The following is a 25,122-nucleotide window of genomic DNA, read 5'->3' as shown; positions in this document are numbered from 1 at the left end:
GCCAGGTACGGAGAATACGGGGACGATAGTAAATTCAAGTGAGACATTGTCCTTCGATCCCTCTCCGCCGGTATCGAACAGGGTGGTCCACCATGGAGCCGGTGCTCGCCGTTCCGTCGCATTCCCATTGCCCGTATAACGAGCTCTCGGGGCGCGCGCTCCCAGCCCTCTCTTTCTCTCTCTCTCTTTGGCTCTCTCCCGCCGCTCCTGGGTGTTCCACGCGTCAGGCGAATTGTATCTTCGCGGGGAGTGATCCCTAACCTGAATAAATTGCATTTCATTGCCCGCTGCGTCGCCATTTGCCGGCTACCCGACGGACGATTCTTGATGATCTAATCAGGGGTTGGAGAACAGCAGGTTCCCTCTTTTCTCTTCTTTTGCCACGCGATTTCCCATTGATCCCCTTCCGTGGATTTCGACCGTGTTACCCTACAAGTGAATCCCCTGTTTTCAGGTTTTTATAGGTCACCGCTGGTTCTTGTTCCGTTCGACGGTGAGATCTTGATGGCTTCGGTTAGGAACCCGGCTTTATTGTCTGCGTGATTTTCGTTTTATTTGATTATATCGCAATCGAGTGATTTTCACTCCAAGTTCCAGCAGGCTGTAAAAGGAAACCCATAAAAATGTGCTTACGGCGGATAGATTGTATAGTCCTTCAACGTTGAAGAAACTTCGATTAATTAATTACTACCGGCGGATATACGTATCTCTCGATTTACGCGATATCTATGTTACAAATTTAGAAAGCCCCGGTAATTTCAGAATTGCCGGTGATCGTGGAAAACGTTCATCGGAAGAGCACGGAGCCTATCTGGTTCGCCCGAGACTTTCTCCTTTCACCAGCCACGAGCAGTAGAAACCAGCGAGCGCTAATCATCGGAGCAATTTGTTCTGAATTTTTATCAGTGCATCTCCCACGGTTGCTAATCGAGAAAGACACATTTTTGAAATATATTATTCCTATGTAGCTTGAAGAAGTTGGCTGTGTGCAGACTAACAAAGACTGAAGCGAACAGAAAATTATGAACGTTTCTGCTATCTCGTTCCAGTAACAATTTTTTCTTTTATTTGCAATGTGAATCTCGAGGAAGAGATTATTTTACAGCCAGTAATAATTAGACTGCGGATCTTTATGCAAAATAAAAAATGTTTTCATTGATTGCAAGACACAGGAGGCAAATGACAATTTCATTCTTCTTTTAATTATCTTATTAAGGTGAAACTAAGACAGTGGTGGCCTTAAATCTTTTTAATACCTCCACTGTTTTAAATTGTACGTATGCATTTTCGTCATAAATGCATAAAATCCGCAGTCTGGTAATAATTGATTAGAAAAGTGCGATGACGTCGATGCCGGTCTAGATAGCGATTAGCGTCTTTCGCCGGTGACTCATTTAGCGACGAACGCAACGAATGACACTTAGGAATATTCAATCAAGGTTTTCCGTGGATCGAGGGATCGTCGACGATGCTCGGTTCTCACGCGGACCGATCTGCCTTGAACGGCGAGCTAGCGATAATGAAACGTCTCGCGGCTAGAATCCGCAACGACACAGTACAACTGCAGCGCTCCCTCGCTCCCGCGGTGCAACAAATTATGCATGCGCATTGGAATCCGACGAAACCGCTCACTTTTGCTTTTGATCGTTTTTAAAAAAAACTTTAAAAAAGAGATCTCGATACATTCTCTGACGTTTGATTCTCTTTTATACGTCGAAGAATTAGCAGTTTAGAATCACGTTGGCCCTTCTGCTTCTTTTTCTGTATTCACACCGTTCGACGTGCAAGAACGTGCAACGAATCGACCACTGTTGCGTGAAGGCACGCTCGTTATTGACCCTTTGTGGCCTTAATAAGCTTAGTCACGAGAATTTCGATGCTCTAAATGTTCCTCGTCCCTTTTCCTTTTTAAAGGGAAAGTGGACTATTAAGCACTCGCGCGCTGGCATTCTGCAGTCGCGCAAGGCTTCGCTGAAATGCGTTGGATAAGCACAATTATACTGTTCAAAACAGTTCTAATATTATTAAATTCGTCTGTACTCTACAAATTGTATATAAAGCTCAACTGTTGTATGAGAAAACAGGTTCAATTCGACGTGCACAATGTAAAAGAGATTACATAGAATAAAAATTATCTGGGTTGAAAGAAATATCTTGATTTTGGAATTAAAATTATAAAGATGCCTTCATAAGAAACGATTTATTAAATATTAAGTCTACATAAATTAAATCTTGTCTTTCTTATAAGGCAACGTGTGTGTGCCTGTTACTTTTACAGCTCGGTACGTGTTAACAATAGAGACATTAAGCTTTCTCCAAACTGAAAATCATTTTGCCAGCTTTCTTTTTAATTATCCCGGACAGAATAAATAATATTCGAGAAACGAACCCCCGGGTTTCACGATGATTTTCAATGTAACATGCAACCGATTATCCCGTGTATTCTCTGGCCGACTGTTTATACATCGTGTCTTTTTGTTCGCAATAATTTTTGTCGATTGATTGATGGTCGAAAATGAAAAGACCCGGGGAGCTATCGACGTCGATGATATATCGATCCATCGGCGGGCCAGGTCGTGAGGACGCGTCGCCGATCGCAAGTCACGCGTGCTGCTCGATCAAAAAGGGAAGAAGAAACAAAAAGAGCTGAGAGGAGAGGAGCCGGTGGTAGGAGAGGAGAATTTCGATTCTCATTACAGATACGAGATCCTCGGAGCGAGACGATTGGAACTTTAATGGAGCTTTAATTATATTTCGCCGTAGAAAAACTCGTGTAAATGCATGGTGAACGGGAGAAAAAAATTGGAGTGGGACGCGCCCCGGTAAAAACAGGTGATGATCGATACCATCGTGAACACTTCGAGGCGAGAATCGATCGTAATTATTGCCCCTATTAACCCGACGGAAGATCGATAGAGTTTGTAGAGCCGGTCGTGCCTTTGGAACCGGTCCGTGAAGTACGCTCCCTGACTGATTGTAAACTGATCATGTTGAAATTAGTTGACACTGGTTCGCAATCAGTATCATATTTGCATTGGCTTATTTATCCTCGTGGTAATGTAAACCCCGCGCTAATTGTTATAAATGACTCGATGGATTAGCTTGACAGAATGTCTGGCTAATTTGACGAGGAAAGTGGTTCAGCGCGAGGTGTCTAAATTAAATTAGGGATTTAAACCCTTAGCACTCGAGTGGTTCAAAATATTGTTTACATTATTGAATATGTTGGTAGCTAATCAATTACTAAACATTTAAGTATTGTACGAGTTATTGTATGAGTTATCATATATCAACTTTATGAAATTTAAAAGACCACACACACATAAAAAACGATAAATAAAGAAAAATATTCTAGGTCGAAGAATGTTTAATTTTCAAGTTAAAATAATTATTGTGCGTGGAAATTTTTCCTGACCAACGTCGATGATTCTAGAAGTGTTGATTAAAATAGTTTGAATGAAAACACAGAGATTTCATAATGATATGAACGTAGTGTACAGGTACGTAAGCATAAAAAGACTGAATTTCTAGATACGAGTTTATTAGAACTGATACGCCTCTTTCGATAAGTGCCACTTGGAGATAAAAGATAACAGTGATATACTAATCCTGACACAACTAAACCGATTTTGTCATACGTACAGCATTTTTCAGTTTTAAAATCTCCATTATAAACTATCGAATTCGCAAAAAGAAGTACTTAATGAGAGATAAAATCACTTTCATTTCTTTTTAACAAAATTGTATTATTTTTCGTCAATCGATGCATCATCTTGTACACTTTATAAAAGCATTATCGTAACCATTTCGAGGTTATTCATTTTCTGCCAACTCCCATAAGAGTCCCATAAGGTTAAGCCGAAACAACCATACCGTATCTAGCAGGGCATCGATCAGGTTCGGCGGGCTTACTGTAGCAGTTCGCGTCGGAGAGTATTCCCACGCGAGTGTTCCTTTGTAAGTTCTGCCTGTTAGCAGTTGTTCGGTTGTTCGGAAGTCGTGCGAGGCAGCTCGAGGCAGCTCGAGGCGGCGCGGCGTCGAACGGACCGAAGCGTTCCCGCTCGTGCATTCTCCTGTCCGTTGCTGTCGGCGGGATCACGCGCGTCAGCTCGCGAGAAACGCGGACAGCGAACGCGACTGCCGGGTGACGCGACAATGGTCGATTCGTTACTTCGCACTCGGCAGCCTCCCAGCAGAGACACTGAGAACAGAGAGGAGAGGAGAGAGAAGAGTCGCGAGACGCGCGATCCGCGATACAGGGCCCCTTGCTCTCCCGCACGCTCCATTTGTCTCCGTAGAAGCCACCGCCGCCGCGGAGAACGGCTACCACCGGAAAAATCCCGAAGACCATTCCTGGACGCTGATCAGACAAGCTTGCCACGCACCCTTGTAAGGGACGCTCCTCACTCGGCACTAACAAGGGAAGATATCCAACCCGCGGCTTCGAGGGATTGTCAAACTTTGCGGACACGTTAGAAGACCCGTCCAGTCAATGATGAACCAGACTTGATGAACCAGACTTGTTGAACCAAACATGATGAACCAAACATGATAAACCAGAATTGATGAACCAAACTTGATGAAAGAAACTTGATGAAAGAAACTTGATGAACCAAACTTGATGGACCAAGCTTGATGAGCCAAACTTGATGAATCAAATTTGATGAATCAAACTTGATGAAACAAACTTGATAAGACCAAGCTTGATGAACCAAACATGATGAACCAAACTTGATGAACCAAACTTGATAAACCAAATTTGGTTAATCAAACTTGATGAACCAAACTTGATCATATGTATTGAACTGTCCATCATAAACGAGAAGCCTCAATGTAGTCCTTAGAAATGCGTAAAACTACTTAGCTACTTGATGTAGTAATACTCTTGTCTTGTTAACAGTATTAAGGGAAGAAACAAGTTTCTATTTGGTTCGAGTACCTTGTAATTATTGGGTTGGCAAATAAGTTCGTTCGGTTTTTTACATTGGAATAAATCACAAAAACCGAACGAACTTATTTGCCAACCCAATAATAAGGAAAATTTTTATTTTGCGTGGAGAAGCTCCGTCTGCTGATAAATTATACCTTCAACGGTATAAACGGAGAACGTTAAATCGTCGGTAGAAGCGTTCCCTTTTACAACACACGTTCCCTACACGAAGTTTGCGCTGCGGCTTCGAGTGGAATCGCGCGCTGCGAGCCCGGAATCGTTACCCTTGTAAGAGACGCTCCTCACTCGGAACTACCAAGGGAAGACACCCAACCCGCAGTTCGAGAGATTGTCAATCTTTGGGGACACGTGGGAACACTCGTCCAATGAATGAACGCTTAACCCCCATCCTTAAAGTGTCGTCTCCTAGAGGCGTCGCACCCCAAACTTGATTATTTCGTTAATAGCAACCTAACAATTGCACGTTAACACGTAGATTGCGAGAAGACTGAAGAAGAAACAAGCTTTCATTTAGTTCCAGTACCGTGTAAACGACGAAGAAAATTTTTATCTTGCGTGGACATGCTCCGTCTAGTGATGAATTATACCTTGAACAGTAAAAGCGAAGAGGTTTTAATTGCCGATAGAAGCGTTCCCTTTTACGACACGTTGTCCGCACGAGCTTTGCGTGCTGCGAGCACGGAATCGTCGTCTCTCAGCCGAGAGGATTAACGAAGAAAGGTAGCAAAGAGGGAGAAATGTAAGCGCGTCGGTACAACGTTTTACAGCTGAGACTACCGGGTGTAAAGCGTTCCTGGGGAATGTCTATCGGCGGCAACGGTTGTCGGAGTCTTGCGGTGAGCGGCCGCAAGACGTATAAACGGTGAACAGGATGAGACAGCCGGTACACGGCGGTCTCCGGGTCTCACAAAGCAATTACCCCATTACCCCGCGGTGAACGGGGCGAATTACGCTAATATATTGACGACACGTCGCGAGGAGCCGACCTTCTCTCGCCGCAAGAACCGACGCGCGACGATGGTGCGGTGGGAGGGAATTCTTGCTGCTCTCGCTATAAAGTAATCGATTTATAACGGAGCCACGTATCAATGCGCGGCTGTTTAACGGGCCACCGACCATTTTGCAACACTGCATCTCCTTGCCCGGTAGGCACTCTCCACGACCAGGTTGCAAATCCGCGAGTTTATCGAGCCGGGCTGCAAAAGTGAGCTAATTGAGACTCTGGAATTTTGATTCTGATAAGCAACGTGGTGTTCGATAGAACTTTCTTGGGTAAGGGACTGTGGTAGAGGTTGGCAAACACCAATGTCGTGGTTGTCAACTTTATTTCTGCTTATAAACAAGCTTTTCGCGAGCATTAGAAGCAACAATTCGTGTCCAGTGTAGCTGTATCAAGCAAACGCTTATCGTGTTTCTTATTGATTCGTTTCCAACCAAAAATTGTTGAATCCTAATTGCTTAAATATATCTAATTTGTTGGGAATTTAATGTAGTTCAAATGTGCAAACAGAATCGTGCACTTATCATTTTTAAGTTTGGACACAAACTGTTTTCCTTTGTTCTGCACATCATTTTTAAGAATGAAAACCATGTTTTAAGTGCTTTTATTGGCACTCGAATATTATATCGAGTATTTAACAATCGCTAAACATTTAAGTAAATCTAAATGAATTAATCTCAATTCTAGTATTTCGAAGAATTCGGAATTCTGTCAAAACCGCGCTTGAAATCGGCCAACTTTACGTAGAAATTTTGAAATCGTGAGCCTCGTCGAAATATACAGGATCATATGAAAAAGGATGAAAATATTTATAGTCCCGCAAAGTGAAGTTGAACCATTACAAAGCAATTCAGTAAAGTAGCTACAGCGCAGCTTGCCCAGCTTCCTGCGAACTGTATGTAAGCCCTCAAGGTACTAATTTGCGAATTAATAATGCCAGATAACTCGGATCGAACACGAGTGCCGCGAGTACAAAGTGTGAGCGAAATATCGCCTACAAGAGAGCCGGTACACGTCCCCTCTGAGCTGGGAGCTAATAAAATCGCGGGAATCGCGCGTCCGTGTTGAATATCTCTGAGGATCCGTGAAACACGAACGCCTGGCGAGCAGCTCGTCAAAAAGACGACATAAATAACCGAAACAAAACTCCGGCTACGTAGCCAGGTTTGCACGGCGAAGGGTTCGACGGGGCTAGCGCGTGATTATTAAACAACCGGTGAGTATCGCCGGGGCAAACTGCATAAACAGTCGTCGAATCTCGTGCGGTACATGCATTCGTTCCGCACGCGATAACAATTTCCGAGAGTGGCTGCGGCGCGATCGGCCATTAAAGCGGTAGAGGCGGGAGTTTCGCCGTGAATTAAACCCGTTCGCCGGATAGACACGCATCGGTTGTTAAAGCCGTTAAGATGTTTCTATAATTTTGCGACTTAGACGCGCGAGCACGAGCGCTGGTCTCGGAACGATTTCGTCTTCGGGGTTCTGGGCGGAGGCATTCCACCGGTTCGCGGATCTTCGGTAAGCGGCTTAGGCTGGTCGAACGACGCGATTTCGCAAGCTTTATCCGTCGCGGCTGTCCCCCTATCCTTTCCCCGGCCCTGAACATCTCTTTTTCGCGCATTCGATCGGATTAAGTCGCGACGTGGCTCGAAACACACGGATTTACGCGGTGGACCGCGAAACGACGGCGACAGGACGAACGAGGCTCGCAAGGTGTCCCCGTGGGTCCTTCCACCTCCCGAGAACACCGACCATTCGAGGGGATTATGGTCGGCGGCCTGGAAGATCGACGGGCACGGCCGTGAACTCGCCCCGGCTCAGAAAAATAATTAATCCTCCAGTTCGCGGCTCGAAACGGGAGAAGATTACGATCGAAAAAGAACGATACGCGCCGGCACGAAGGGAACAGGACCTCTCTCTTGCAAGCAGGATTATAATCTTCGATTAATAAAGGGCTCGTAAAAGGGAACGCGAGATCGATCGATCGGTCGTTCGTTCGCTTGGCTATGCGCAACAAATCGCGGGATACGCGGCCCGCCGCTAGGCCTGTTTGTACAGCGCGTGCAAATACCGGCGAAACGTTTGTCGTGTTATTTCTTCGGGCTGATTTCTTGGTAGGACTCTTGCGCAACGTTCCCGGTAACCAGCCGGGATCGGGACGTGCTTTTTCACCGGTCGATTTTAAGGATTCGTGACGGATATTACCGGATAATGGAATTCCAAGGCTTCTGTAAATGCTTGCAATTGTGTGTCCGCGGGCTCCCGCCTGTGTCAGAAAGACGATAGCCTGGTTTAAGTATGATTGAACAGAAGAATGCGGTTTTTATACGGTTTGCCTCTGAGCCCTTTCAGCATCCGAGTAAAAGTGTAAACAAGGTTTCATTTTCTGTGCTGGATTTTAGTGAAGGGTTTTATTAAACTATTTAATACCTCGAGGCCAGCTAATACCAGAAATAATTGTTCTTGTAATGAGTTTCAAAATTCCTGCTATGTACTGCGTCATTAATGATGAAGTGTAACCTCGGAAAAATTGCATTCATAATTACTACACTGCAGATTTTATGCATTCGCAACGAAAATGACTAGCTACAATGTTACATTCGACGCACTAGAATCATTGAATCATTGAATCATACCGAAACTTTATATTCTCCATAAAATTCCGCAGTTTAACAATTACCACAATCTTAAAATGCATACATGAAAGAGTTTAGTTATTCATTTACGTTGTACAAAGGTAGTCGCCAAAGAAATCACGAGACAAGAAGAGAAATCAAATAAGAATCTTTATTAATCTTTCCGCATCTTAATTGTTACTTGCTGTGCTATGAGTAACACTTTAAAATGATATCTAGTCAACGATCGCGTCATGCCTCTAACAGGATAGATTGTCAACAAGGAAAATCCCTGGCAGCCGGCGAAGGTCGCAGTTATCTTCGAGAATTTCTCGTAAATAATTTATCAATCGATTTTTCTATATTCTTTCGATAGAATCGCGAGACTCTACCGGATTCCAGGTAGTAATAAAAATCTTCTCGAGTTATTCCGTTGGTGTTCTCGAAGCCGGAACCGGCGCGAGTGTTTCGCGCGAGGTATGAAAGGTCGACGACGCGTCCGGTGAATAAAACGAAACCGGCGGCGTTGGCGAGGTGGCACGGTGCATAATTAAAACAAACAAAGAATACTCGGAAGCGCAGAATCGGTCAGTGGTGGGGTCCTGTCGTCCTTGCGGCCGAGACCCTGATTCTCGTGCGCAGGAACGAATCTCGTGTGTGTGTGTGTGCGCGCGCGTTGGTGCAGTTTCCTCGGATAGCTACCGTGCACGACCAAGTTCCTGTACGTCATAAAGAATTCGAAGTGCTCCCATAAAATCTACAGAGCTTCCTTATTTCGTACTTCTTTACCGGAAACCGTAGAGATTTTAAACGTGATCATCAAATTTCGGAATCATATTCATGGATCATAATTAGATAACAGTGGAAATGGTAATGAGATGACAGGCTTTTAATGTCTGTTGATTTTATTTATGAATTACGTTTGAAAGACGCGGTGTACTATACACTGAGTTGATCTATTAATGTAGTAGATTTCAGATGAAGTTGAACTACCAATATTATCATAGTAGATTTCAGATTGAGTTGATCAACCGAAATAGTACCTTAGTAGACTCAAGATTCAATTGATCTACCAATAGCACCATAGTAGACTCAAGATTGAATTGATCTACCAATAGCATCATAGTAGATCAAGATTGAGTTGACCATCCAAAATAGTAGCCTAGTAGACTCAAGATTCAATTGATCTACCAATAGCACCATAGTAGACTCAAGATTGAATTGATCTACCAATAGCATCATAGTAGATCAAGATTGAGTTGACCAACCAAAATAGTAGCTTAGTAGACTCGAGATTGAATTGATCTACCAATAGCATCATAGTAGATTCAGGATTGAGTTGATCTACCAATAGCATCACAACGGACTCAAGATTCCGTTGATCGATAGCATCCCTCTAGAATCTAAAAATGACGATTCGAAAGTGTAGATCAAGGTCTATCGATGCGATGGTCGTCTACATGTTCATCGCTGATAGATCTGCAAATGCTAAACGGTAAAAGATTCTGGAAAAAGCGTTGTACGCGAGAATTCTTGTTAGATGTATCAGCACAACTAGTTTCTTCATCAGATGCTATCGATCGATGTCAGATTCGATGTGCAGCCAACGAAGGAATGGCGGAATGCACCTATGCTATCATCGATGACGCGTATCGTGCTGGATACGTGCACCAGGGATCCGGGTCTGCAGTGATGGTCACTCGAATGCACCTACGATCACAATAAGCTACACTATTCCCCCGTTGTTGCCTGTGGAATCTCAACACATGCGAATGGTGTTATGCAAACCGGTCGGAAATTTTCCCTGTGTTTTCTGTAGAGCTATAACTGTGAAGAAACTGTTAGAAACTTTCTAGACAATCTTTCTAAAAGAATGATTAAATTACACTGTTTTATCTGGCCAAAATCAATTTAACACTCTTTGGGCGACCAGAGTCCGCGCCAGCGGTTCAGTTTCCAGTGATGCAATGAAATGCAACAAACCGGTGATGTAAATTGCGAAACATTATCGGCGGAACCTGTCGAGCAGCGCGGCTCAAAGAAAATGTCGGCGTCACGTGCGAAACCCCGACACAATAGCACTTGTTTCGAGGTGATTCGGGGCTCGGTTGGTCTGACGCCCCAAAAAGCGACGCGTCGGATGATCGATCTTCCTCCGGTGGCCGAATACATCCTTTGAATATCACGGTGCTGGAAAGCTAAGCCGTGGCCGAGCGGGAAAAGCCAGCGGGGAATCTCTTCCGCCGACTGGATGACCGATGGACAGGCAGGAAAGGTTGTTCCCGGATATTTATAACAGACCGCGAGCAACGCCACGATAAATCAAATCGGGGATGGGGGGACCCCGGGGATGAACCGGACCCCGTTTCGGGTCGGATCAGCTTTCATTACGGGGCCGGACCAGGGCTACGGTTCCCCTCGGAAAAAAAGAACTACGAGCTTGATGGGAAGAAGAAGCTGGACCGAGCAGAAGGACGCTCAGGGCCACGATGAATGCCCGGCGAAAAGAACGCCCGAGCTCATCTACATTCCTGAATATGAACGACTCTCCGTGATCAACGTGTCTCGCGTTCCTCCACGCCGATACATTTCGCATCCACGATTCCGATCAGCCGTGAATGCGCGATGACTCGAGCGCACCACGCGACACAAACTCTCGTTATCATCGCACAAGCTTTGTCATTACGGCTAACTGACCAGCCGCCCTCGAAAGCCACCCCGCTAATTGAATAATACGCTGAACGATCTCAATACACCACGCGATCCTCCGATCTTCTTTTTCTGGGATTATGGTCGCGAGGATCTGCTAATCTCGAGATCAGACGAAGAGCGAGGTGCTGTCGATGATTGCATGTTGATAATAGCAGTTTTAAACCGTTGGTTGGACTTTCATTCGGCTTTTGGACCCGTCGATCTTCTTCAAAGTATTAGTAGCAATTGAAATTGAATTGTCGATAATGATTCAATTATTTGAATAAAGGAGAAATAAAGAACAGAATAGTTGAGGTAGTGCAGGATCTTATACCAACGAAAAAGATAATGAATCAGGTCTTATTTAGCTACAACAAACTTTGAGGTTGGTAACTTCAGTGAAGATTATAAAATTTCGTTCTTGCTTCGATCATTATAATAAATTGTAAATAATAAATGAATACTCTTGTATTCCACCAATCTTTTCACTGTTCTAAATCGTAGCTATTCATGTTCGTTATAAATGCATAAAATTCGCAGTCTAGTGTTAATTAACGAATGTGTTTATGTGGAATGTCATTATACTTGTGTATTAATATATACTTCTGAAGATGTACTATTAAAAAGGCTTTTCGAGAAGTCCCGCTGGAAAAACGATCATAAAATTGACGCGAGGGGGAGCAAGGAAACGGAAAAAAAGTGTACGATGCAAGGGAATCTTGAGGGGGACAAACCCGCTCTCGCGGATCCTCGGCCGGAATGCGCCGGGCGTGTAGGCATCGATAAAGCTTCGCTTAACCTCCGCCTGTCGGGGCGCATTACTTCGAATGACTGGCAACCTGTCAGAACGGGGTTATGCGCGCAGCGAACGCGTGTGTAATGACGGGTTTCGGGACGTTCGACGGCGCCCTCGATGATGGGGCCCGCTCCACCCAACGGTGCAGCAACGCTTTCCGCGTTGCGGGGTCCCGAAATTGCCGAGCATTCGCGTAATCACCGGTATCGGCATCGATACGCCGATTCCTCCGACCGCGAGTCCGAAACCGCGCCGCAACTCGCGTTCGCTTTGACGGTGTCGGTCCCTTGGGAAGACTCGATCCTTTTGTGATCGGCTGCTACGATCGCACGCTATATTTAGCTTGCGGAGCCGTTCGGGTCGCCAATGTTGCGTTCCTTTGATACGGATACGCGTTCTGCGGTTGCGCGCGGGATCGCACCACAATTTTCTACTTTCCCAGGCTGCAATTTTGTCCGCGTTCGTGACCAATTTTGGTCGCCGAGCTGCTTTGATCGCGTGCAAAAATAATTACTGCGGATTCTTATGCAGAATAAACATGCTGCTCGATGCTCCACTGGATCATTTTAAGAAGAAAGTAATACAATGTTCACGAGTTCTACTGATGCTGTTGTGTGTCTTTTTGTCTACCTATTTTCGTCAGGGACGCGAAACATCCTCAGCTTTCTAAGTACGTTCATTGCGTACATTAGTTTCCTCAATCTTCACTGCTCCGCTATATCTGTGCCCTAAGAACTTGAAAAATTTTAGAAATCTGCTTAATCCATTTAATGCATCAACAATTTCACGTGAAGAAATCATGTCCAAGCTGCAATGATCAGCTTCTTGCTTCCGAGGATGAGACCACGCGTGCCATATTATCGGAATTCTGCCATTCATTGCTGGAAAAGCTTATTTGGGTAGGATGGTGGGTAGACTATGTCGAAATGGTCGTCGTCGTGGCGATTGTAATGTTCGTAGAAAAACGACTTACTGTTCCCGCGGTCCATTATACGCGGGCAATTAAAATCTTCTTCGATTCGACGGGGGAACGCATTAACGGACGCCAATAAATTTCTTCTACAAAGGCGACGGAATCATCGATAGGTCCTGGTGAATTCCAGAAAGAGATGAATAAAAACCGGGCAGCGATACGGTGTAGCGGCACCAGGAATTTTACGAGGTGTAGAAGAACAAGCTGGACACGAGGGGCCAGCCGAGATTCGGCTCCTCCGGATACCTCGATTGTAAACGAGACTTCGGCACGGGTTTCCTCTTTCTTCATGGCCTGTTAGCTTCGTTCCATTCTGCCCTCTCACTGGCCCCGGCTCTCTCTTTCTCTCGCCCCCGTTGTCCCCCTCCCCGTCTCCGCGGAGAGTTCTTTCGGGGTCCCATTTTACTCTCGGGGGCCCCGCGGCCTCGTTCCGGAGGGCCCCATTGTCCGCGCCGCGTTTTAAGATGCCGCCGCTGGCTTTAATGAGAATTTTAATTACCCAATCCCCGGGCCGGGCTCTCGTGGCCCCTTATAAAACTGCCCGGGACTCGTGGTGGTCGATTACTCTTGCGCAAACAACATCGAAATCCTTGTGGGCCCCTTCGTGCCCCCCACTCTCGTCCCCGTTCTCGTCGGAGTTCCGATACATGCTATTGCTGCACCGATCCGAGGGTGTTGATTACGTGAACGCGCGACTAAATTACGTCAGACCGAATGCAACCCTCCCCATCCTCACTCTCTCCCCCCTCTTTGTTGCTGCATCCGAACAGGCGGATCGATTGATTTCGAGAGTACAATGGACACAATGCTACCTGGCCCAGCCCGACGAAGGGCGTCTTTCTTACCCGCTAAATTGAAATCCAATTTCGACCGGCTAACCCGTTCAGAGGCTCCAAGTGGATGCGACCGTGCATTCGTTCGGGGTTGAAGTTATTGTTTGTCCGGCTCTCGGACACTGCGAGAAACACCGAGTCCGCTTGAACGATTTAAACGATCCGAGCGCGGCCCGCAGACGTAATTAATCGGACGACTAAATGGCTCGACAATTAAATGTTTATCTTGCCGAGCAGCGATTGTTCTCTGGTACAAAAGGAATTAACGATCCGGTACAATATAATACGCTTGTAGTCGTCCACGCTGCATTTTTTCTTCTTCAGACGTCTAAACTATTTTATAAATTCGATTGGGCCGTTGGTCAGTAGTTAATTAATACTCGAAAAGATTTTAAATGTTTCTCAACTCCAGTGTTACTAACAAATTCGTACAAACAATTGAATATTCCGAACCGAAGCAAGCGAGTACAATATGAGCGGTAGTATTTAATTCATCTACAACATATAATGTACACATATTTGTAACAAAACCGTGTATAAAATACCATATAAAAAGCATAGATTAATATATAAGATCTGCGAAAACAGACGTGAAATAATTTGGTAACCTCTACGGAGTCGGTAGAATGGCGAAGAGTGCAGGTCAGTTCAATAAATTACAACATCTTGTCGTCGTCGACGGTGTTCTTGAAGCGTTGCAACCAGGACGCGTACAGCAAACCCTTCTCCGGCCTCTCGTTCTCGTCCACTGCCAGATACGGGTGACAATGTGGCTCGTTAATCATGTTATCGATCTTTACACTGTGAAACTTACATTCTTTTTTAATCGAAGGCATTACAGGAGCGTTGGTAACGCTATTGATGGAGGTTATCGTATGCATCGTGAACGACCTCGGCGATTTCAAGCCTGCAGGTCCCACAGTGGAGTTGCCGAAACCTGTAGATCCGCCGCCAGACTCGTCTTTATCTTTCTTGAGCGTTGCTTGCTTCTCTTCGCTGGCGTTCGAAAAATGAGCCGAATTGCCCTTCGGAGGTAGATGTCTAATTGTCCCTTTGAACGGCGCGAATCCAGTTTCCTTGAAATGTTTGTCTAAATTCTCTGGAGACATCTTCTCCGATTTCCTGTCTATGATTCGAGACGTAGACGGGCAGGAATGAATCCTCGGTTTCTTAGCAACGGATTGAGAGTTGTACGTCATCGATCCTCTCGATCCCGCTTCCGATCCCTTCAAGAATATGGTTCGCATTTCCTTCTTATCGGAAGGCTCCTTCGGATTCAAGGACCGTGCACTGTCGCCGGTATTCTGGACCTTTTTCTTCGAATCAGAAGTCGCTAGCGCGTTGACGGTATCTGCAGATTTCTTCTCGCTTGCTGAAGACACCTTCGCCAAAGAGTCTCCCAACTTTCCGGGATCCTTTTTCGCAAGGAGACTCTGTTTCTTCGGAATCGCCCGGTCCGAGTTGAACCGAGGCACATAGGGTAGATTTTTCGGCCCCCGATGCGTTAGCTTCTTCATCACTGAAATTCTCTCCGATCCATCATCGCTCTTCGGCTGGCTTGGTGCACCATTATCCTCCGGTGGTTTCTTCACCGAGGAAATCTTCACTGGTTCGACAATCTTCGGTTGACTGGCTACCACTTTCGGCTCTGTTAGCGACTCCTTCTTCACTGAGGATATCTTCACAGGATCGATGACCTCAGGCTGTCTAGCCGCTCTCTTGCTATTCGCTGATTCTTTTCCTACAGGCTTCTCTTTCATTTCATCAGGTCCACCTTTCTTCGTCGTCTTCTCTGCCTCGATGCTTTTGGATCGACCGACTACTCGCACGTTCTTGACGCGAAATCTCAGCGTCGTCTCCGACGGTTTCCTCGAGGGCACCGTCACCCCGTAATCTATCAAGGTACCGTCTTTCCGTTTCTCGATCGGTTTCATGGTCTTCAGGATATCCTTCATTCTCCGTCCGTTGACGCTCTCGCCAGGTGGATCGTTTTCAACCGTGCCGCTCATGTCCTGTGACTTCCCTTTCGCGGCCTCCGATCCGGATGCCGAATTAGCTGAAACACCAGCAGATCTATTAGCGGATCTCTCTACGTCGGCCCCTTTGGCTAACGTGTCTGAGTTTTTCTGTACGTTTTCGTGTCCCGGCCGCGTCGCGTCTCCTTCGAGCTTCTTCGTCTCCTCTTCGACTTTCGTCCGCTGTTTCTCGTCCGCGCGCGCCACATCCGGTCGCCTCTCCACGTCCACTGTCCGAGGATTCACCGCGACGAATTTCACTACTTTCGGAGGCGGCACCGAATTGATCTGCGTGTCGGAGCTCTGTTTCGGAATCGCGGACGTTCTCACGACACCCCTAGAGCGGTACACCTTCTTCGTCATCCTACTTTTGTGTTTCACGGACTTCGGCGCCTTCCCGTGCACGTGCCTCTGCGAGCTCGTTACCCGGACCGGACTCAGGTCCATAACTTCCGACGACTTTCCGGCGACTTCAGGTTTGGTAGCATCGTTTCCAGGTGCGGTAGTCTTCGGAGGGTCTGCAGGGTTACTCGAGACCGCGCTCTTAGGCTGCGATGTTGAGTCTTCTTGAAGCTTCTTCGGTTCTGCAACGACATCCTCTGTTTTGTTCGGCGCTGCTACCACAGAGGATCCTTCCACACCACTTCCCTTCTTCTTGATCTTCTTGAACGCCTCCTCGGAAGACCACCAGGGTATCATGTTCGAAGGCACCCGGTTCTCCGCTGTACTATCTCGTTTGGGATTCTTAAGTTTCGAGTCCCGAGGAGAGTTCCTCGGCGAGTGGGTCGTTCCCGAATTCACACTTTGATTCAAACCCCTGTTCACATTTTCTCCTGGATCCTGCTCTTCCAGTCTCCCCATGTTCGTTGCGACGGTGCTATCAGGGTTTGCGTGCTCTTGTTTGGCGGGTGAGAAAATGTTGTGCGTCCTCGGAGGAACAGGAGCCTGACTGGGTGGAGTAGATCGAGATGCTGGAGGAGTACTTTGCGGTTTGACTCCGACGTCTTTCGGTTGTTGCACGTGTGGGGCGTTGAACTTGGCGTTTATGTGGAGATTTAGGATAGCCGAAGGGTTCACCGGTGCCCTGGCTACCTGCTGGTGCTGGGTGTACTGGTTGGTCGTCCTAGCATGGTTGTCCTTGGTCGGTATCCTGATCTCCACTTTGTCCATAGAGCTGAGCACATCCAACTTGTCCGCTCTGGCGACGATGCTCTTCAACTCCGACACCGGCTTCCCGTTGATGGAGAACTCGATCTGCTTCACCGGGACAGTGTCCTCGCTGATGGATATCTGCATCGAGCCGAAATCGGATTGAGCATCCGTGTTCGCAGGGTTGCTCGCGTTCTTCCTCGAGGAGATCACCACCGAGAGGTGATCCTTGGCTCCCGTAGTTCTCGCGGACAGCTCGTCCACGTTGATAGCCACTACGGACTCGTTGTGCGACGGTGTCATCCTCAGCTCTATTTGCGGCTCCTTTCCTGGATTCACAGTCGCCGACGATTGGGCAGAGCTCTGCGAAGACGCTTGACCAGCTCCTCGTTGAGCATTCGAGCTCACAGGACCTCGTCTGATGTAGTCCGATATCGGGTTCGTGGGCTTTTTGCCAGTCATCTCCGTCAATGGATAGTCCTCCTCCAGGTCTGGATGAGCAGACGTTTCGCGAGCGACGTTTTCATTGTCCATTTCCGGTGTTTTTCGGCCGGTATGCAACAATTTTCTGTGTGTGATACTCTTCTTGTGCGCGCTGACCACCCTGTCCACCCAATCGGCTCGCTCCGCCGGCTGCAACTTGGCGTCCATGTCATCCTTGATCGTCGCGATTCGCTCCGGATCCTTTATTGTACAGCCTGCTTGCCCGACCTGCCTTTTGTCGGACCCGCTGCCCGCTATTGCCTCCGTTAAACCGTTCGAGATACCTTTCTTACTGCACTCGATGGTCTCTCTTGCACCCGCTTCGCCGCTCCTCGCGTCCTCAAGCTTCAACGAGGGGTTGCTTAACTTCGTGGACACGTGGCGTCTAGGTACCATGCATCTTCCCCATCCAAGAGTGTCGATGTTCACCGAGTTACTATACTTTTCGATCATCATTGCGTACGAAGATACTCTCTCCAGGCCGGTCTCGCCCCCTCCGACAGGTTCCACGATGTCTCTGCGAAGATTCTGTAAATTGCTGCACTTCGCCGCGGTCTCCGTACTGAAGTTTGCCTCCTGGTTTAGTAAGCTGTGACCAGCCGCTTGAAACGGTTTCATAGGGCCGATGGAGGCCGAGTTGAAGGGACTCCGACGAGTTCTGTTGATCATCGAGTGACCAGTGCTGTCGTTTAAAACTGCGAAGGCGGATTTCGAGCACATTGCCTCGTTGTACATAGCTATTATTTGCGCGTATGATCTCGCCACCCCAGGCTCGGTCGTTTTTGTTTCTCCACTTTGCACATCGTCGATGCAATCTAGCGATCTTCTTAACGGTTTACCGACGCACGGATCTTTCGCTAGTTTCTTGGCTTGGAACGAGGACCTGTAACGATTCTGCTGGATTTTCTCTAGGACGTTCTTATCCAGTATCGCTTTCTTCGCCCATGCTGTGCTTGACTTTTGCCTGCGCTGTTGCGAACCGCCTGATTTGATTCTCGGTTGTCCTCCATTGTCGACGTTCCTCGCGTCGACGGATTTTTTCGAATGGGACGGATTCCACCGAGATGATCTCAGCAGCCGTACGTTAGAGTGACGTCTCTCGTGTATGTCTTGCAAATAATATTCGGTTATCGTAAAAGGCAATGTTAGTTAGTATTTGGAAGTTGAGAAGAAGTCACCTGGATGAATATTTGGCTCTAACAATTAGCGACAGCTAGGGATGGGATCAAGTACTTCGCAAACAGGTTCGATTCTTGATTGATGGAATTTGAACTCTCTGTAAATACTTCGAAAAAAATACTCCCAAGTATACTCGAATCTTGGTCGAACAGTTCCGAAACTCTCGAAATTTTTATGAATATCGTTACGAATGTCCGTATTTCTGCACGCTCCGTGACAACGTAAGGCTGATCCGGCGAGGCGTCGGTTTACTTTTTTTTTTTGTAAACACGCTGTGAGATGAGAGAGAAAACGTGGTCTGATAATTTTACATGCTTCTACCGATGATTGTAGTTTGAAATGTACTTTAGCGACAAAAACTGATATATTATATCGAACATTATCTAGGTGATGTCGAGAACAATCATTTGTATACGTTAACTGCATTATTGGATCCACGATTCAAAACATTAGCTTTTTCTAAAGATGAATCTATCCCTCGAGCACGGGATGCCTTGACTGATATAGCCACTAATTATATTAATAATGATAATTCGTCTACAACATGTGATAGTTCACAGACGCAGATGTCCGAAAATCGGCACAATAGCGAATTATCAATTTGGTCATCCTTTGACAATGAAAAATAGCAATTACAAATAGTACGATACCTATCTGATCGTCTGCTGTGTTAGAAGTGGAAAATTATGTAAAATCACAATATTTAGAACGCAAAGAAGACCCGTTATTATTTCTGCGTGAAAATTCAATCAAGTACCCCATTTTATCAAAAATTGCACGTGACTATCTTTGTATAATGGCTACTTCTGTACCTTCAGAAAGAGTTTTTTCAAATACAGGAAATGTCATGGATAAAAAAAGAAATAGGATAAAATCAAGTATTGTAAATGAAATATTATTCTTAAATAGTTACGAATTTGATAAAGAAAGTGCTTAAAACCTACTATGCAGTTTTGATTTCCAAGATTCGAGTACTACTTGTGAAAGTTTCGATTACTTTCAAAATCGAAGTACTTATAAGTATCTTTTCGAAACTTGTAAGTACTCATTCCGAGGTTCGATAACTACTTGTATACCATGAATACTTTTCGAGTATAATCATCGAAACTTTTATTGCTTTTGATGAAATGAAACTTGGTTATTGAACTTGACTCGGATTCGTGAGTTCACATTGAACTTGATCCTATCCCTAGCGATAGCATGTGTCATTAACACTAGGTTCAAAATGACGGGTCCTAATACTCTTAATTTGCGATTGTTAAGATTGTGAAGATGCTTCCCTGAGGAATTATTTATCGGATTTATTTCTTGGGGTATACTCTATTGGAAAATGGCCAAAAATTTATTAGACACATTCTTGTTATGTTCATAAAATAATGTGAAATAGCTATTTCTAGTAAACTCAGTGTTAAAGAATAAATTGATGGCGGGGACGTCGAGGTGACTTCTTCCCTGAGCCGAATAATACAAAAACGAAAGATGACTACAGGGTGCAAATAGATTTAGAATAAAACAGTTCGAAATCTTACGGGATAGTACTGTGTTCGAAACATTAATGCCAAATGCGTATTTCAAGCGATTCATTGTCTTGTGCCGATTGCGTGATGTTGTTCTTCAGCAATGAAAAATTCTGTGTATAGCCGAGGGTACGGGACGGCCCGGATGGTTCTTACAAAAATTCAGTAGCACTCGTTTAATTTTGAGAACCGGCCAAGGTGAGAATGTAGTTGTTAAGAAATCATGTTGTCACACCGATCAGGTTAGGTGAGCTGTACATTAAACAAACGAAGTTGTGCGTCGTCTGGTTCTGTTCCTGGATCGCTTCGTGTCGTTCCGACTTGAATGGCTTCAGACTGTTTTCACTGACCGAAAAGAAAATGAGTTTTTGGACAAGTGCATTAGACAAATACATTGCTTATTTATTTTAATGTCGAGCACAACTCGTTTGCTTGCGCGACGAAACGGAGATTAAAGAACGCTTTGCAACGTTAGAAATTGGAACACATTTTTCTACGTTAGTACTTACAATCTCAAAACATTGAATTTAGCGTTTCAAGCGTGAACAAATATTCGTTTTGCATTAAAATAGCTTTGTTCAACACAAATTTATTTATGTTGGAATCGTATAAAGTTTCGTGTCAACTGAGTGAAGAGCGAGTAACTGAAAAGTTGACTGTGAAAATGGGACGTTACAATATGTTGCTGCATTTCTGCGAAATACATACAGAAAGAAAAATAGAGAATTGGTATTTTACAATTTTGATGGCTCTTTGAAATGGTCAAGATTCATTTGTCGGTCGAACGACTTTGCATGAACGTTATCGGTTCTGTTTCTCGAAGGAGTCCGTTTGTTCCTTTCGCTGGCAAGCTCTTTGTGGCGTAAGTAAGCCTCGAAAAATGGCACTGGCGCGGCGGCACTTTCAGATCGACGAAGCCCGCCCGCCCGCCGCGGGCAGATCGCAGGATAAGGATCTGCAGAATCGCTGCCGGCGTGACTTTAACGCCGGCATCTTCGACGCTGCACAATGCAACGAATCTGGACGTTCGCTTTATCTCCGCCATCTTACCCCTCTTTCTGTTTCGCGACGTCCTGGAAACGCTCCGAACGAAATCGATTTAAAGCGGTCGGAATTGTAAATCAGCTCTACGTCCATTGAAAAGTTCGTATCGCGCTTAAAAAAAAGTAGCTTTGCCCCTTTTTTGTAAGCATCTTGAACAAGGATCCTCCTAAATGTTCTTAAGCCTGCTGTCCTCCTCGCTTACACTGCACTTTCGTATTCCTTTGGGTAACAGTGATCCGACAAATAAAAATGTGACACTCGATAAACATTATCGGCTATGTTTGATTATCGGGTATTTATATATAATGATGAAACAATATTTGAAAGCATAGACCCGAAATATTATATAAAATATAGATCGGAGGAAAACAGCAGGGTTAAAAATTCTAAACCCTCGAACTAGTATCTCAATATTTAATGCTAAGTATAGATTCTTTGTACATTGAATATGTAATCTGATAAAAAATTAGAACAATATCATTTACCATTTAATGTAAGAGAACTTGATAAACATTATACCATTTTTATAGTAGTATGGATATTCCTAATTACGAAAAAAATTGAAATTAATGTCCATTTTTCAGGATAAAAATATGTGGTACATTCTAGTACGTCGTCTAACAAAAATAGTAATATAAATAAAATGAATGTGGCCAAATGATTGACGCAAGCTAAAAAACATACTGTAGCTACAAAATGATTCTTTCAGCAACTTGTTCATTCGAATCACTGGAAGACTACTACGCAAAAGTGCCAATACACTTGTCCTTCCACGAAACACTCAGGGAACAAAATGTTTGTTGCACAATACGCTGGAATCTGTAAAATACTACATAATTAAAAAGCTAAAGGGCTCGGTTAAGGGGATTTTAGGAACTTTTTGTTGGAGGAATGTTGACACACGTCAATTTCCGGATATTTACGGAGCTGAACAGGTTCGCCAGAAAATATCGTGTCGATAAAGATGCGATCTTGATACAGAGCAGGCCTGTTTAAACACCGTGCTTTTTGCCGGCTCGTGATTAATCGAAAAAAAGTGTGGCACGTATCGCGAGGAAGTTCATGCAGCCGCCGCGCCATACATCGAGGTATAATAACCGGCAACAGCGGAATTGACGCTTTCGAGGGGCTACAAAATGGACAGGTTCGATAGCACGAACGCACAGTAATTAACGTGTCTTCATAAAAATCCCCGCTGAGGAGGGAACGAACTGGCGGGCACGATCCCGCGCGACCGAATAATAATACCGATCGCAGTCATTACGCAGCTTTATCGCGTGCTACTTCACGAGTTCCGCCGGTCACCGCTCGATTTTCTCATTTGACTAATTACTGGTCATCGTTCTGTCGTTATTTACTATCGCTAAACTGCACGTCCCGTGTGTATAGGTCGTAAATGCGCTCCTAAATTGGTTAAACACGATCTTCGAACGAGTTCGTACGTTTCTTGGTCTTTTTCATCGATCCGAATCGTTATCACTGGAATCGACGTTTTACGAGAATGTTTTTATCGACTCACGGACTCCTTGCAAGCGAATCATCTCACCTTTTGACTCGCGCGAGAAATGAATGTACTTCATGATATACGAACATTTGTGAAATTGATGAAAATACTTTGACAATACTAACCATTTGCAGTCGGAGCTATTTTAACTCAAAAATCAAACATTTTTCCCGACCTGGAATAATTATATTGTATCTTCATTTTAGAGATACGAAAGATATTTTTCACATTGAGTAATTTACATTATATTGTACTTCAATTACATTGTATTTCGATACACTCATGATTCGCGTAATCAGCAATTAAATCAAGTAAGATTAAATGCAATTACAATGTAATTCAAATACTGTGTGTATACATATACAATACAATGTAATTAAACTAGCACAACTCTGACAGAGACTCGCAGTCATACTTTCACCTTCGACATATTGCTGTTCAAAGTTTCGATCACTAAGTTTCATAAATTCAAAGTTGATCATTAAATTGCATTATTCTCTTGAGTCTTTCGAATTTATTTTCATGACTTTTTCTGATAAAGAGGTAATTCCTATATTATAAAGCTCAATTAATGCATAAGCTGAAATTTTTTGAAACTGTGACACGCGGCGTTTTTCCTGACAACCACAGGAATACACGTTGAAACAGGGTTTTACGAGTGTTCGAACACGTCGGTCGATTTTCGTGACCGTTTCGAGGAAGCTCTAAAGTGTTGGAGCGGGATTGACCGGTTCTCGGTTAGATCCGCGGTGGCAGATACGCGTAAAGGACGAAGGGCCACGTTGCGGCGTCATCGTTTCTCCGTGAGCACTTCGTAGTCACGATCTGGAGCTGCACGAGAAGTGCAGAGGTCGAGCCTCGAGGAGAGCCGACTTCGTGGCTTGAAATTCCATCGTGGTCTCCGCGGAGCAGTCGAGAGAGGGACCGTCTCCCGCGGGACAAACGAAGCGATCGTGCACGCCGATCCACGGATTTTCAGTCTGCCCTTCTGGCTCTCGTGTCCTTTCTTTTGCTCGGCGTGTTCTCCCTTCTTCCTCCTCCTCCTCCTCCTCGCCAGTAGTCCGAACCGCAGAAAGCCGTCACGAAGTCACGAACGTTATTAGCAAACCGCGCGCGGCCGATCCGCGAGAACCGGATCTTTTCGCAAATAAGAAGCAACGGGTGGGCTAATGAACACGGCCTCTCGTGTTTTCCTGCCGCGCTCTGCTTTTCCAAACCGCTCCCGGTTCGCGGCCCTCCCGTGTTTACGAGCCCTGCTAATTATACAGCAGCATTCGGTAACTTTATTCTCCGACCTCGCATCGCCGCTACCTTTCTCCGACGTCGAACACGATTCGGTTTTTGCCACGTACGTTTATGAATACACCGCGAATCTTCATGCGAAATATCGCTTCTCCAACTGGATCGTGACAGACTGGAGTGAAACGCAAAATTATCTTCTTTTTTAATATGTTCTATAGGCTTTAATATTTATTTAATAGGCTTTTGTATAATTTTTAATATAATTTCATTATGATAGGCTTTTTTAATATGTTCTGTAGGCTGAAAATAATAAAATAGCATTTTTAATTCTTCATTGCTGTTTTAAATTACATCTATCTACTCTCATTTTCGTCATAAATGCAGAAAATCCGCTGACTACTTATGAATATTTGTGGTTACTAATTTGCAAGGCAGGGAACGACTAAAACGAAAATGAGTCAGCACTAACAATTGCGGCACCATTGTTCACAGTATTGTTTACATTCTTAAATATGTTGGTAACTAAGCAATAGACAACGGACCTCTATGCAAAATAAAAAATTTTCTATCGAATTTGCACCAAACTGGAGTGAAATGGAAATTTATTTTCTTTCATAACATGTGTTTAACAGATAGAATATAATATAACAGTAGTTTGAAGTTATTCTAATGTTTTTTTTGTTTTAAATCACGCCTACTCGTTTTCGTCATAAATGCATAAAACTGTCTACCTATCAATTACTACACGTTTAAGCATTGTACCAGGTATTATATCAATTTCATCATCCACAAAATGAAAAAAAAACCATGTACAATGGAATTATTCGAAAGAAATGTTTAATTTTCCAGTTGAAATAGCTCCGACTGCAATCGTTAAAATTCACATACCAATTTCGTAATAAATGAATTGCAATCAGTCGCCCCGGAGCAATTCCGACGACTCTCCGAATCATAAAAGATCGAATATCGAAGCAATAATGCAGCTAATGAAACGTCGCTATGACATCCATAAAGTACTAATTGCGTTAGGCTATCAATTCCCCCGTAATTTTCATGCTCGATATGCATTCGTCGTTTATAATTGATACAATCGTAAAACGTCGGCATAGCATATAAAGTGGCGCATTAAC

General features: G+C 44.7%; 2 protein-coding genes across 4 annotated transcripts in view; one reads left to right on the top strand and one right to left on the bottom strand.

Moving 5' to 3' along the window:
* The window catches only part of Egfr (epidermal growth factor receptor), a 230,640-nt gene that overhangs the window by 152,822 nt on the left and 52,696 nt on the right, over positions 1–25,122 (top strand). The window lies entirely within an intron of this gene.
* LOC143212759 (uncharacterized) lies at positions 14,272–18,750 on the bottom strand. The gene has a single exon (XM_076431875.1). It carries the CDS (start codon positions 18,239–18,241, stop codon positions 14,516–14,518), a length of 3,726 nt encoding a protein of 1,241 aa, XP_076287990.1. The 5' UTR covers positions 18,242–18,750; the 3' UTR covers positions 14,272–14,515.

Source organism: Lasioglossum baleicum, chromosome 10 (assembly GCF_051020765.1).
Source record: "Lasioglossum baleicum chromosome 10, iyLasBale1, whole genome shotgun sequence".
Lineage (NCBI taxonomy): Eukaryota > Metazoa > Arthropoda > Insecta > Hymenoptera > Halictidae > Lasioglossum > Lasioglossum baleicum.
This window is presented reverse-complemented; position numbering and strand designations above follow the sequence as displayed.

Coding starts and splice junctions, on each gene's coding strand:
- LOC143212759 (XM_076431875.1), bottom strand. CDS start 18,241: ATGTACAACGAGGCAATGTGCTCGAAATCCGCCTTCGCAGTTTTAAAC.